Source organism: Sciurus vulgaris (genome assembly GCF_902686455.1).
Source record: "Sciurus vulgaris genome assembly, chromosome: 12".
In the NCBI taxonomy this organism is placed as follows: Eukaryota; Metazoa; Chordata; class Mammalia; order Rodentia; family Sciuridae; genus Sciurus; species Sciurus vulgaris.
This window is the reverse complement of record NC_136473.1, coordinates 57,265,560-57,282,069: the sequence shown is the minus strand read 5'-3', so window position 1 is coordinate 57,282,069 and position 16,510 is coordinate 57,265,560. Positions and strand designations below refer to the sequence as shown.

At 33.2% G+C, this 16,510-nt stretch overlaps 1 protein-coding gene across 13 annotated transcripts in view; it reads right to left on the bottom strand.

Annotated features, from left to right (window-relative positions):
• The window catches only part of CDC42BPA (CDC42 binding protein kinase alpha), a 311,754-nt gene that overhangs the window by 229,886 nt on the left and 65,358 nt on the right, over positions 1-16,510 (bottom strand). For 12 of the 13 annotated variants that reach the window (XM_079106616.1, XM_079106608.1, XM_079106605.1 and 9 more), the window contains 2 exons: positions 4,803-4,886; positions 482-577 (listed from right to left, as the gene is read on the bottom strand). In XM_079106616.1, the coding sequence (XP_078962742.1) occupies positions 482-577; positions 4,803-4,886 (180 nt within the window). Of the gene's footprint in view, positions 1-481; positions 578-4,802; positions 4,887-11,398; positions 11,557-16,510 lie in introns of those variants that run through there. The other variant, XM_079106606.1, reaches the window with a different exon arrangement.

Genomic DNA, 16,510 nt, shown 5'->3' with positions numbered 1-16,510 from the left:
AAATGTAGCTCTACTTAGTGAAGCACATGGTCACTTGAAAACTATGTAAAAATTTTAAAAAGGAACAGAACACCACAAATAAAATAGTGGGAAAGTCATGAAAGAAAAATCCTGAACACTTTTATAGTATTCTTCCCTCCCCCCACCCTAGTGCTGGGGATTGAACCCAGGGTCTTGTGCTTGTGAGGTAAGTACTCTACCAACTAAGCTATATCCCGAGTCCCCTTTTATAGAATTTAACTGACAGAAATTAAATCAATTTGGATAAAGTTTTGACTTGCTTATTTAAAAGTAGAAATAATTTCAATGGAAAGGTATCATATCACTGAGAGAAAAATTTTTCATATCTAGAGTTCAACTTATACTCTGAAAATGAAGTAATTTTTCTATTTAAAATCTACATTTAAATAATGCTTAACAGAAAATGCTAAATCTGTCAAAAAATTAATAAGGATCAAAAATACATAACAAAGATTCTTACTAAGTTATTGTCATCCTGGAAAGCATAGTGTAAAGTTGTAATCCATTTATTGTCTCCATTCACTAACACATCCCTTTCTTCACGGAAACATGCTGTCTGGAAAGGAAAGAAAAAAATTGTAGACAACGCTTTAAGTAAAACCAGGAAATAAATTATGCAAACAACTGCTTAATATGTTTATTATGCTATTTCCCTTCTGGAAAAGGAACATGTTCAACATATGACTTTTTAACAAATCACTATTTCAAAACAGCAACTGAGCTACTAGAATACTACACTTAAGAAAATATTTTATATTAAAAATGTTGTCATAGTTTTAAAAAAATCAGAAAATGTATGGAAAAATTAAGCATAGACCATGATACTATTCAGATAATACAAATACATTTATTTTGCCACATTTACTTCTGAACTTTTTCAAGAAATAAGACACAGTTGTAGTCTACTCCTTCCCATTCTTCTCCTTTCTTCCCTTCATGTAACCAATAAAATGAAGACAGCATAGACTACCAATCACATTTTGACCACACATGTATATATGTCCAAAAACAGAACTGAAATATTTTAAAAATTTACATAATGTTATAATTTCATCTACCCTCTTGTAATTTGATTACTTTACTCCAGAATTACTATTTCCCTTTTATCTGCTATGAAATTTATTTGTGCAACCCCCAATTAAGGAAATGTATATAATTTCCAAATTTGCACTATTACAATGTTATAATGAGTATATCTGTACATGTACAAGTTTCTCTATAGTATACACTTAGACATAAAAATGCTAAATAAAAGCAAATTTCAACTTTACAAAAAAACAGCAAATTTCTATACCAATTACCACCGTACCTCAGCATGCAAAAGTCCCTTTCCCTCATATCTTCAACTGTACTTACCATTATTAGACTTAAGTGGTTGTCTATGATGGCTGTCAAATTATGTCTTATTGTTCTTTTAACTAACATATTCCTAATTACAGGTGCAGATGAATAACTTTACACACACACACACACACACACACACACACACACTAGCACACTAGTAACCTTAACTTTCTCTTTGAATGCTTATTTCCTTTGTACATTTTCTCTAATGGATTGTTTTTATATTGATTTGTTGAAGGTTTAATTTATTCTGAGAATAAATTTCCATTAGTATGAAAATATATCCTAGAGAATCTGAGAAATATATTTTTATAAATAAAAACAAATTGATATAATACATTATAATTCTATTATACAAAATTTTTAATTTTTGAATAAAAAAGAAAACAAAAAATACTATACCAGAAACTTAAAATTTAAGACTGAAAGGTAAAATAGAAAGTAAAAGTCTCCTAAGTAATGTCCCCACAATTTCAATTTCAAATTGTGTTCAGTCACTACCATTAAATCTTTGTTCAGCACACTCAGAAAATCCCTGAGTATACATAAACATATACACATGCACACACACACACGCATACAGACATGTTATATATTCATGTAGTATCCCACCTCTCCCATCTTATTTTTCTTTACAGAAATGAAATCATATTGCTCTATAAGTTGTTTATTTCCCCAAGTAACAATATATTTGAACAGCTTTCCATCTTAGTACATATAACCCAACCTAATTTTTCTTAACGGCTATACCATATTGCATATACACTACAAATATCATCCCAGAGCATGTCTATGTGTAGTAGGTGCCAAGTTATTATTTCCCACAAGGTAAATTAAACAACCATGATACAGAAAACAATCTATAACACTGTGATACAATTAGCCCAAGTATTTCCAAAGTATATCCATAAATATTATTTGGACAAATAGCATTTTCAAAGACAGGCATTAAATGGCAACAACAGAGAAAACACCAAAACAAAGTTTGAACCAACTGAAATGGGCGATTTAACCTGTCAATTAGATTATTAAAATCTATAATATTATGCATTAATTCACTTTTGGAAGAAAATGGAATTGCAAGGCCTATTTGCCAGTAAGTCCTGTTTTATAACTGAACTGACCTGAAGTTATGCCTTACTACTAGCACTGTAGAGCAGTTCTGAAGGTTGTCAGAGCCTAGGAGAATGTCTTCTCCTGGACTAATCGTACTGTGACAGCTATCAAAAAAAAATTTTAGGCACTCCAGCTAGACTCTGATAACCATTATTTCATTTGATTGATGATTTCAAAATAAATAAAACTTCAAATATTCAGTCAAAAGAATAAGCTGAGTTGTAATCTATGCTAAACTGCTCAGTAAAAAAATCATTTTAAATAAAAAACATAATAAACTATGACACTAAATTTCAAACTAATACAATAATCCCTTCTTCCCAATCCCTTCTTCCCATTGATCGATTTCAACAATTATTTTGTAGATCAATCTTGTTTCATTACACACCCACTCACCACCACCCCTCTCCATGAGTACATACATACAAACACAATGGACTTTTTTTAAAAAGTCCAAAACATATGATTTTATCCATATTTAGGTAATAAAATTCTTACTAATGCTTCAGATGCTGAGTCTAAATTTAAAACACAGGCTACTTCTTTTGTTTCTATATCACATTGTTTAGTTATGATAATCCGGAGAGAGGATTCTACTGGCATCTAGTGGGCAGAGGCCCAGGATACTACTAAATGATCTAAAATGCACAGGAGAGCTTCTACAACAAAGATTTATCCAGCCCTAAATGTCAAAAAGTGTCCCTGTTGAGAAACCCTGTTTTAGATCAGTATTAACCAAACCATGATGTATGTATAACCTGTGGCTCATAAAAGTATTGTGGGGATTCAAATGGTTTTAAAGCTATCATAATGTACACTTCAATTACGTTTTTAAAAAACACTAAACAAAATGTTTTTAAATTTTCCTCCTTTAAAAACAGGATATTTTGGTCTCTTAAGAATGCAAGAGGGCTTAGGATATGGCTCAGAGGTAGAGTGTTTGCCTAGCATGCATGAGGCCCTGGGTTCCATCCCTAGCACCACCAAAAAAAAAAAAGAATGCAAAGGAACATATTGCATGGAACTACTGGAGAGGAGATCATAGAGCTTCCGCAGATTCAGTTATTCACTTTCTCAACCAAATGTTCAACCACACATTCTGTCTGCAATAGTGATATGTCTATGATACACTTGCAAATTTTTTATATTCACGTCATATATTATTTAAATGTCATTCTTAGTGGATTACTGGGATTAATAGCAACAGAAATATCTACAGTGAAACGGAAGTTAATAAGGACCATATATAAATGATAATAATTATGCAAAGTTGACACGTGATTCTCTTCACCTCACTCAAGAAGTACATTCAACAAATTAACAATCTTATACAGTACATCAAAACTGCATGCATCCTTAGAAATCATGTGTCAAAAAGAGAAGATCCACTGATGACTACATCTACTAGTTTTTATATTTTAGGAATAAAGACTTCTTTCACTCAAAAAATATTACCACAGAAAAATCTTGGATAATAACTATTTCTCTAATATTTGATGAGGAAAAAGTCAAAATTTTCATTTTTAAAAAATAAGCAAGTAGAATTTTAAATTTAAAAAAACTCAAAAAATCTGAATTCTAGGTCTCATACTGCATGGCATCATCGCATATACCCCTCATTTTACCATATATTTTTTTGATGATCAAACCAAACAAGAGATACATCATTTTTAACTTATTTGTCAGTAAAAATGCTGTTTAATGTAATTAAAGGCAAAGAATATGATAGCATGAATAACTGGAGAGTTCTTTAAGAAACTGGCACATTTAAACAAAGATATTCTGGTCCAACATTTATAGAAGACAATTTTTTTAAAGCAATAACTACCAAAGTTTAAATGTATCTCCTAACCCTAGCCCAAGAGTTATAGTAGCAAGGAGTTTAATTTGGGAAGTGGGTAAGTTCTAGAAGCCACACAACATGAAAATCCTTAGTGTAAAAATTATCCTAAAATCATTTCAACCTCAGTATATACAAATTGGAAGTAGCAATATCTCTGATTAAGAATACTTCATACTCCCCCTCCCTTTTTGTTTTCTTTTTCTTAAAGTTTACATTGCATATATATACTTGGATATCATGACTCTTCTCATATACTATATTCTTCTGTTGTGACATTTCTTGTTAACAAACAAGCAGTTAGGGGTGTGTGAAATAATGTACTAACAGCTTTACTGTTACTTTATTAAAAATTCACACTATGGATAAGCTCACAAAATTACTCTACTATACAGGCGTAAAGATTTTTACTACAACATGGTTCAAAATAATAAAAATAAGAAAACACCCTAAATAGCTATTTTTATATTAAGACTCTTACCTCAGCTCTTTTCAGCATTTCCCATTTATTCAAAATTTTCATGGCGAAAACCTTATCTGCATTTTTTAGTTTTACTACAGCAACCTAGAAAAGATAAAGAAAATATAACTTTTAAAATATGACATATATAGTACTTCTTTCCAGTCATCCATTTTCCTTTTTCCTCTCTGTAAAAAAATAAATGCCAATTATCAATTATTTCAATGCAGCTCAAATTCTAAGATCCTAAATTAAACAATTTCAGTTAAAAAAGGTGTATTAGTGAACATATGCCAAACCAGTAACAGTTATTTGTGAATACTGTATCAGTTAGTTATTATATATTATATCTTCCTTTCCAAGTTTTCTGCCCTGGAATTTAAACTCAATGTCTATCGATACTAAGAAGTATACCAAAATTTACAACATGAAAGAAATAAATCTTATTAAATAATGCATGCAAAATTCCAACAGGGAATGCCAGCTGCCAAAACAAATATGTTCTATGGGGATCAAACAATATGAAATAAACTAAAAATGATCTTATTTTTCATTCCACATACTCATATACCACAACCCCCAATCCACAGATACCACACATACACACACATACACATACACTCTTAACAGCAATTAAGACTAGCAGTTTTATAAACTGCTAGTTTATATAAACTTTACACCAACTACTTAAATAACAACACACACAAAAAAAAACCAAACATATTTCTCCACTTTTATTTCACCTACAGATCAAAAAATTGCCAAATACAAATAAGATCCCATTCTTAAACTTAACAAACTGGTTACATTTGTTTCTGTCCTTCTGTTTCAGTTGGATTTGTCCTTGGAATCTGTTGGATCTGATATGGGGCTTAGGCTACCCTACAGAAAAGGAAGATAAATACTCAGTGACAATGTTTTCAATTATTCAAAGGCAGGGATGAGGAAGACAAACACTACCTACTATGCTTGGCTCTTAAGTGTCTCCCAAAGGTCCATTTGGTAAAGGGTTGGTCCCTAGCATAGTATTTGTAGAGAGGGTGAAAAGTTTTAAGAGATGGGTACTAGTTGGAGGTCTTCAGGTTGTTGGGACCTGTCTTCAAAGGGCTTTGTGGAAATCCAGTCTCTTCAATTCTCTCTCCTTTCAAGTCCCAGGCATGAGTTGAGCAGTTTTACTCTGCCACAAGCTCCCACTGTGATATGCTGCCTCAACAGAGACCCAAAAGCAACAAAACCTATTAATCATGGACTGAAATCTCCAAAACCATGAACTCAAGCAAAACTTCTTCCCTCTGTAAGTTGGTTATCTTAAGTATTTTGTTACAGTAATGGGAAGCTAACATACTATCCTAATATGCAGAAGATAGTAACATAGCAGATCTTTAAAGAGTTCAAAGGGATATTTTCAAGAACAGGGAATAGATTTAAATCCAAACTGACAAACTTTTAAAAAGATTAATCTCAGGCTGGGATGTGGCTCAGCGATAGAACTCTCACCTAGCATGTGTGAGGCACTGGGTTCGATCCTCAGCACCACAGAAAAATAAATAAAATAAAGATACTGTATCCAACTATAGCTAAAATATAAATATATTAAAAAATTAATCTCAATAGCAACTGTGCAAATCAAGAGCATTTAATAAATTTATGTTTGAATCAGATTGCAATAAAAATAGTTTAAATCAGTGTATAATACTGAATATTTCCTGGTTTTATTAAAAAGTTATGATAACTACAATTATAGTTTTTCATGGATTAAAATGCTGGGGGGAAAAAAGAGAAAGTATTTCAATTTCAAATGCAATCGCTTGAGTCTTTAGTCCTATCTGGTCTTATTGGGAGAAATGATGGGTCATTTAAATTGTTCTCCCAAAGGGTTCCCACTTAACATAAGGAGCTATAGTAACAAGCAAGGAAAAACTTAGAGCATTGTCTCACTAAAATCTCTGAAAGGGTGAAAATGCAAGGTGAGCTTCTGTGTAAAATCTGAAATCAATGTTGCACAATTGGGAGTGCACATGGACAGGACAGAAGCATTAAGCTAGATAAGCCTATAGTCAAGATAGAAAAAGATGTGGAAGACTATCACATAAGCCCTGTTATTCAGATGTAGGGAAGAAAGGTTAGAAGACTCTACTAAGTACCTTCCCCTCCTCATGTCATGATATGAGAAAAAGTACTCCTAATTATGAGTACTGCATAATTCACCAATTTTCTATACGTATGAGTAAATAAGAAGCCAAAGGCAATTGCCAATGACAATATTGGTAGTAACAGTAGTACCCGCCAACATACAATAAATGTTGAAATACCATACACATACTAAGACTTTTAGACAAATAATCTCTTAACCATAATTCTAAAAGAAGCTTTTCATAACTCATTTGGTCATTTGATGATACCAGGTAATTAATATATTTTACTTTTTAATTCATTTAATATAAAGAAAAACATGCTTCACTGAAGAAACAGGAATGCATTTGCTAATGGAGTGCTGCTCCAAACCCTAAGAGTGTGCTACATAAAACAGAACACATGAACTAAATTATCTTTTCAAAATCCAAAAATATTCGAAGCAAAACACCTGGGTTATACATTTGTGCGGTACAAATAATGATGATGACACCTAGCACTTACTGAACATGCAAACACTTAGCTCGCATTTATTGTCTGTTTAAAGGAGTGTGACAGCATGAACTCTGAAGCCAGACTACTTGGGTTTGAGTTCCAGTTTTGTCATTAACTGTGCAAAAAACTTAACCTTTCAATACTTCGGTTTTTGGGTCAATATAATGAGATTAATAATAGTACATACCTTATATAATTGTGGCAAAGATTAAAACCATTAATATGAGCACAAAGTACTTACCACGGGGTTTGGTATTTCATTAAGTGTTCAGTGAATATTAGCTATTATCCAGTATTAGCTATTATCATGTGCCAGCACTGTGCAAAGAATGTGGCAAACAGTATACCTGTTCCATTGTTTTAAACTATGTAGAGGGAAAAAAAGTTCCATCCTTTCAACTGAACTTTCCATAATTTTATACCTATGAAACATATATATACATAGAAATATAAGCCAAAATTCCTTGAATTGAAAAAAATCTACATACAAATAAAAAGCCACAATATTCACCATAGTGTGGTTTTCAACAGTAAAATTGGACCAACCTAAACATTCTAAAAGAAAAAAATGACTAAATATCAGAAGAGAGTAGAGAATCATTTGTATGTTTGAAGAAAATTATTGAAGAACAGTATTTGACAGGGAAAACCTCACAATGATATATGTAAGAAAGAAGTTTGTTAAACTTTGCAGACTGTGGTTACTTTTTCTATATATACGCAAAATAGATACCATCAATTTCTATGTCACATATATTGTTTTAGTCAGCTTTTTCACTGCTATGACTAAATGACCTGACCAGCACAATTATGGAGGAGGAAAAGTCTATTTGAGGGTTCGCAGTTTCAGAAGTTCATAGGAGGCTGGCTCTAGGTTTGAGGTGAGGCTGAACATCATGGTAGAAGAGGGTGGCACAGGGAAGCAACTCACATCATGGCAATCAGAAAGCAGAGACTCCACTCTCCAGATACAAAATATATATCCCATAGCCACACCCCAATTCCCACCTCCTCCAGCCACAAAATACCACTTCAATTAATCCCATCAGTGATTAATTCACTGATTGGGTTAAGACTCTTACAACCCAATCATTTCTCCTCTGAACCTTCCTGCATTGTCTCACACGTAAGCTTTTGGGGGACACCTAACATCCAAACCATAACATATATATTGAGAAGTATAAGAACCAAAATATTAAATGATCAAATATTTGTAGGAGATATGGTTTCTATTTCCCTTTCTACATCTTCTATATGAAATATGCAAAATGTGAGACATGGAATGGAACAGAGTGGAATACTACACCTCATGAAATGACCACTAATTATAGTCGTTTTATAGTATGACTGATAAAGGCCAACATACACATCTGTGTGGTAATCAGGAATGTTAGGCTGCTGCAGGGTGAAAAATATTTTCAAAACTATGTTACAACAATTTCATGAGCTACCTAAAAAGTTTTCTGGAATGAAGTGTGTGGGGTGTGGAATAGTAACAGTAAGGAAACAGTCTTGAATTATCAAATTGATCAACATTATGAGAAATGATTTTGAAGCTTATAAGGTGGTAAAACAACACTGATCTTGCTTTACTCCTTTAACATTACAAGCATTTTCATGTTTATTTCAAGAGAAAACCAAGGAAAAGATGATTCCCTTAGAACTCTAACTTTAGATCCAATGTTTTCAAAAACCATGGCTAACTGACATGTAAGAGGGCAGGATGTTAAAGTATCTTTTCCTCAAGGCTGAAGAAATAGGTGGTGGAGTGGTTGCCCAGCATCACAAGGCACAGAGTTCAATCCCTAGTGTTACAAAAAGGGACAACAAATGTCCTTTCTTATTTAATTGGATCAAAATGAAAAGCACATTTAGAATGGACTAGAAATTTTTCAAGTTAACATGAAACAAAGATACAGTTTTAAAACATTAACGTTTAGAGATGTCTTTAAGAATTTTGTAGTAAAAGCAATTTGATGTTATAAAAACTACACACTTCCGAAATAATGAGTACATGACAAATGTATACATATTGGTTGTTAAACACAATTTAATTATCATCATTTATGGTTACAACCTATAACTTAAGAATGATCACACTATTCTAATAGGATTTCAATATGCAAGAAATAGTTGCCAGAGTTCTGCAAATCTAGTCTGTCTTTGACATATTGAGCATTCACCATACCTTCTCTGTTCTGTCCCATTCCAAACTACCATCATTTCTTGCCTATTTCTGCCCTCGCCCACAACAATTTATTACCAACCCTGAAGCCACAGATGCTGTTAAAACATTGCTCTCAGATCATGACAATCTCCTGCTCCCAACTTCCAGTGGTTTCCTCTCTCCCTCCAAGTCAAAGTCAAAGTCCTAACTATAACCTATAAGGCCAACATGTTCAGGCCTCCAACCTCCCCAACCTCACATTCCTCACCTCTTAAGTTACTCTGCTCCAACCAAAATGGTCACTTTACTTAACTTACATCAAACCCTCTGTACTCATTTTTCCTTAGGTCTGGAAAATTCTACCTCCACAGAGACACATGGACTGTTCTCTCATTCCCTTACTGAAATGACTTCTTGACTGTTTCTATCCTTTTCTTTGCTTCCTTTTCTCCTTACTTATCACTATTTAATGTACTATATATTGAAATACTGTGTTGTTGTTTTTTTTTAATTCACTCACTAGAATATAAACTCTATGAGACCAGGGATTTTTATCTCGTTTTTTCACTAGTACATGTCTAGTGCCTGAGAATCAACAGGTACTCAATAAACACTTCTTGGATAAATGAATGATATTTAATCTATGTGGTTGTATATACATGGAAAGCTATAAGACACCAATATTCCCAACGGCAAGTACACTACTTACCAAAACCAAAATTCAAAAATAAGTCATTAGGATAAAAGATATACAATTGTGTATTTGATAATTTGTGAAGGGTATATCAGATTATTTCAATTCATGCTACTTCTTAACAGGCTTTCAAAGTCTCAACTTTACAACTTAGCCTTTATCATCTTTTGTCTGTTACTATTAACCATCTAATGTTTTATGTCTTTGTCTCCCTTTTGTCTCTCCTGTTTAATATCTACCATTACTTTCCATTAAAAATAATAAAATAACAAAACTGGAAAGTTTACTCTGTATATGACACTAGGTCAAAAAAATCACATGTGACCTCATTTAATCCTTACACCAATCTATGATTGGTCCTAAAATTTCCACTTAAGAAATTAGTAAACTAAGGTTTTGAAAATTTAACTTACACATAGTCATATAATTAGTAAGTAAGTAATACAACCAGGATATGTATCCTGGTTATCTAACAACAGAACTTTTGTTCTTTTCAACTATAAATATAATCATAAAGAATAGTTACAACCAAAAAAAACAGTTACAACTATAAATATAGTCATAATGAACGATTCTATAGGTACTGAAGAGTTCTTTACATTCACTATGTCTATGTTTTGATAGCTTCTGACATGTTAATGGTGATTGTAGTATTTGTGAAATCACTATTTTATATTTTTAAAAACTGTTCTATATGTGATCAACTTCTGTTCAAAATATTTACAAAAAAGTGGGTGGGGGAATAAGTCTCTTTTAACACAAAACTAAAAATACCACAAAGAATTTACTAAACAGTCAGAGGTATCAGGAGCAATAGTCAAAATTTAAAATTTGGTACAGCATGGGCATCCAACTATTTGGAACAATGACTATAAAAATACACTATGCCCACAACTGTGTGCCTTTATGGACTAACAAACCTGCACCATCAAAGGTGAATCATGCACTATAACTTCAAACTTCTTTTACTTTCCCATGAATCCCAGGACAGCCACAGTAATAGAGTTTTTAAAAAAACGAATGTCTAAAGGTAATTCTCTTTTCAGACCCTAAGACTAGATTTTGCAGACATATAAGGGCCTACTTATAGTAATTAGAGGAAGCAAGCTAATTAAAAGCTTTTGACACCTGAAGCAGGGGTAGCAGGCCAAAGCAGCAAGCTTTCACAACAAGCTCTGAAGCCCAGAAGCCTTGAAGCTGCCGGAGCAAGGCTGGAGCAGGCAGAAGCGGCGAGCCACCAGGAAACTGTGGACAGGTAACACCCAGGGCGTAAGTTAAAGGTTTTCCTGAAAGCAAAAAGGAAAACCCAGCGTTAAGTTAAGCAGTAACTGACAACAACTGAGTTGTAGAGAGAAGGTTCTTAACTCACAGAGATGCTGAATTTCAATTATGTCTTGCTCCTTATTGTTTCCCATGATTTATGCATTTCTTGTAGGAGTTACATAAATTATGCATGTATTTTCATGGTACGTTTTTTTTTTTTTTTTTTTCCTTCAAGAAAAAGCATAGTTGATAGAAATGTTTCTATCAGATATCATGCAAAAGGAAGTCTATCCATTGGGCCTATATACCCATTTACAAATTCCTGGTAGAAAACAAGTTGGAGGAAATCATTATCTGCTTAGGGTCTTTGTATTTCTAGACCAATTAGTTAATAAACACCACAGGGTATGAAAGCCCAGCAGAGATGTTTTCATCAGGATTGAACAGTGAAGCTCAAAATCCAGTCAATATTACTTTTATATACAAAATTAACTCTGTCTTAAAACAACAGAGCAGACCATAAGCAATCTGTTGCTTTTTACATATTTCAAAGTACATACAGAGCAAGAACATACCTAATAAAAAGAAAAAAGAAAGACACCTTCTCACATTCAAATCTCAAATATTATCAGTCATGCATTAAGTACTGAGGTCTAACTGGCACTGACCTGTGACCAGGCATCACTTAGTCCTATTTGACTGACTTCAGGACTGTCTGCTGCTACCCCAGCTCTGCACCCCATTCTTCCAAGCTTCAGGACTGTAGAGCAAACCTGGCTGTCCCTAACTATCTGCCTCACTTAACCTAATGAGTAACTATAATTCTCCAATACCCTATCCTTTTTGTTGTTGTTGTTCAGATACTTCTATGAATTATATTCTGAAAGGATTTTTAGTACTGCTTCCTTTTTTTCCATAGTTCAATCTCAGCCGAGCCTTCAAATCAAACTTCAGTCCCACCACTTATTCTTTGTCATTCTCAATAGACCTTTGCCAGTCTTCTAAAATGCCCTGTGTCACCCTGACATCATACCTGTCCTCTCCACCCTTCTTCAGACAACAACCAGGTGGCCTACTTCATAGCTAATAAGTCCTTCACATTTCTCATGCCATCTTTTAAACATTTCTATACTTCCACTTATCCTTACCTCTTTCCCTTTCCTAGGAAGAGGTGTCCCTACCACTTTTCAAAGTTAACAGTATCATTTAAGATTTGGTTCCCAAGATCCTCCTCTTCTTTCCCTTTTTGTCCCTGTTCAACAAAAGACTTTCCTGCATTCAATCCCCCTTTCAAATCCTGGTTCCTGGATATCAACCGAAAACTTTTCTGAGACCCACCTCCAAACAAGAATAAAAAATAAACAAAAACTTTATTACCACTCCACCTTTCCCCAAGGAACTTATATCATATCCCTTTTCCATATGACATCATTTCTCCATAAAGCACATTTTCAAAGTGTAGTATACCCTACTTATTCTACTTGCTCATCATTTTTCTTCTCAATCTTTCAATCTAGTTTCAATCTAGTTTCTATTTCACTTTATTAGACTGAAATTATTCTTTCAAAAATCAATAACGAACTTCTAATTTCCAAATAAAATATACTGTTCTGGTTGCCTCAACCACTCTTCACTACTGGACACTGAGGGGAATCATTTCCTAGTTTTTTTCTGAAAACTGTTAAATATTGTTTCCCCAAGGATCACTGCATCACCTTTTTATGTCTCTTCCCTTCTTGACATGTATTACCTGTTCCAAAAGCCTCAACTAATAACTCTATACTGACAACATCTCTTTATTTCTTAGACCTATATTTCTAGTTGCTTTCTAGTTCTCTTTCTAGAATATTCACAGTTGTCTTAAATTTAGCAAGCCAAAAACTTATATACCAAATTCATTTATTCAAGCTGCAGATCAATCATCTATTAATTCTATCTTTAACTCATCTGTAACATTTATAACAAGGGAAGAGAGGAAGAAATTCAAGAGATCCTTAAGGTAGAATAGCTGGTGACTAATTAGATAACAAGGACTAGACAGAGATCCAGAACTTACCTGTTTTTGTTTTCTTCTCTATTCAATCCTTCTTCAAGATTATCACCAATGTTATCTAAGAATTCTATCAGTTCTCTGCTTACCTAATATTTAATACAATTCTAACTCCTATAAAGTTGGAATAAAGTTCCTCAGCATAGCATACCAAGTCATTCACTACTTTGCCCAACTGACTTTCCAATCCTCTTTTAACAACAACAAAAACCCTATCTTCCAATCCAACAGCACATACTGCTCCCCAAACCAAAAGAAATGCACTTAAAAGAAAAGGTAACTCTTGATTCTAATAGATTATAGAAGTTTGTAAAATTAAAGTATAAAGAAAAATAAACACAACACTTTTCAGATTAGATTAATCTAAAATCACACAATCTTTTCTATGTTCTTTGAATCAACAAATCCTCTTTTGGAAATTTATTCTTAGAAAAACATTTGAAATGCAGTAAAAGCATTCTGTACAAAAACACTACAGAGGGTGTTTATGATACTGGAAAAAAAAAAAGAACAACCTACATAGTTTGTTCTTTCATTCTACAAACATGTATTAAATACCCAATTATGTACTAGACAATGTTGTAGATACTGGGGAATTGCAGTATGCTGACAGAGGAAAGAAAATCCTTATATTCATGGTACATGTATTCTTGTTTAACAGAAGAGAAATGGTTAAGTGACTTATGGAACATTCATAATGGATTTTTTATAGAGCCATTAAAAAATCAGATTTACAAAGAAATATTTTAATACACAAGAAAAAGACAAAATGATACGGAAACCTATGTTTACAAATCTATTCCAATTTTATTACCTATGAGTAGAAATAAAATAGGGGAAATGTCCCAAAATTGTAGAAGTGAATACTAATGCTGTGAACCTCTCTCTCTTGCTGATTAGACTGCAAACCTAAATAAGGACATGGAACATGACTGAATTATAATGGATGATTAATAAGTATTAATTTCATTAGCAAAAAAAAAAGTCATGAAAAAAGGAACTTCATTTTCCTATCTATTTAATACCTAAAAGGGAAAAGTACTAAATTTAATGAGTAAGAGAAAGTCACTCTCTGCCCCCACAGAGCTTACAGTCTAATGTTTGTAAAGACAAACATTAAACACAAGTAAGAAACTTAATAGTTACAAGTGTAAATATTAGGAAGAAGTTTTTAGACATTCTCATCTTCCCCAGTAGATAAAAGTGTCTTATTTATATCTTCACTCCCATTTATATGAACTCATTCATCCTTTTCAGTCTTTTATTCAGTTCCTCCATGAATTCACGAACTTCTGACATTAATACTTTATTTCCAAATAGGAAATGAGTTTAATGAAGAAAGAGGTGATGACAAATACATTTTGTCAAGCAGAGGTCTTAAATACAATGCATTAGTCATTTCAAAGTATCTGAAAACCTGCATCAAAAGAGATCGGAGTTCAAAGTCACTTTGCCTTTTTTTTTAATGTCACCTTTTTCTTCTTAAAATTCAAGATAGAAGTGGGCAGAAAAATTCTTCCTCAAAAGCAGGAAAGGCTCCTCTCAGCATCAAGAGGCAAGTGTGGAAAACAAAGGTGAGGAATTCCCTTTCACTTCTGCCCATATGATAAATTCATATGGATAAGACCTACCTTCTGGCAATTGACATGAAAGCCCATATTTCAACATCACTCTGTTCCACCACCAAGTGGGGTGCGTACGCCTTGCTAAAACCTCAATTCTACTATCTGGATACACAAACTCTGAGCCTACTTTGAGATCCAAAGTTGGGAACCAAGGTTTGCATTTGGAAAAGAGTAGTTAGACATCTTCAGTTTGGCTCTAAGTTCAAGTCCCTTTTTTTATTTAACAGGGGATCCTGATATATTTGAACTTGTTCTGATTCCAACATACTATTTAAAAATCTACTTTGAGTCTATTTTGAGATCCAAAGTTGGGAACCAAGGTTGCATTTGAAAAACAATTGGCTGGATGTCTCCAGTATGATACTAAGTTCAAAATCCCTTTTTAATAGGGGAGCCTGATGATACTATTTAAAAATCCAGAAGCAGAGGGATGAGGGTAATTTAAATCTCACCTCATCGGACAACTCAAATAGGATACAATTATAGCCCAGAAATCCAAAGTATCAAAAGCATCCTGGATCTAGGCACAAGAACTAAAGACATTTATGAATGATTATGTAGTCAGAACCAGGAAGGAACTGGGGTTCTCAAAAGATGTAAACACTAAGGAACCTCTGCTGTGAAAGGCAGCCAAAAACCACGTAATTACTGAAGAACCAGGAAAACTGGTTCTTTTGCTAATGTTTTCTTCTTAAGTTAGTATTTAGAGATTGTTTTGAGATGGTAAATTAGGAACCTTCACTTATCTTCTTCTCACCCTCAAGCGCAGGAGATGACATAAAAATACAAATTTTAGAGAAATAAACCCTAATAACTAAGAAAAATAGTAAGACAAAATCAGCTGGTAAGATAACAGTATTTTAAAGAATTCCTGGAATCCAGGATGAACACAATAGGGTTAGACAGGTAAGAATGGAGAAATCACAGTCCAAATTATATAGCGGGATAAAATTAAGGTAAGGGCAATTACCTAGAAAGTTTAACCTATATGCATACATACATATGTATGTATATTTACATATACATATATACATATGTGTATACATATGTGTATACATATGTATGTATATTTAGATACATATATACATGTGTGTACACATATATACACACATACATTATATATATAAAATCTTGATAGGTTTTCTTCTTTCTGAAGTCTTTTGGGTATTTCTTTGTGTATGCAAAGAACACACTCTACCACTAAGTTATATCACCAGCACCACTACCAGCAGTTTTAAGACACATTTTCCATTATCTTCAACTTCCATCACTTCTGTTGAGAAACAATTTCTCATTGCTTTT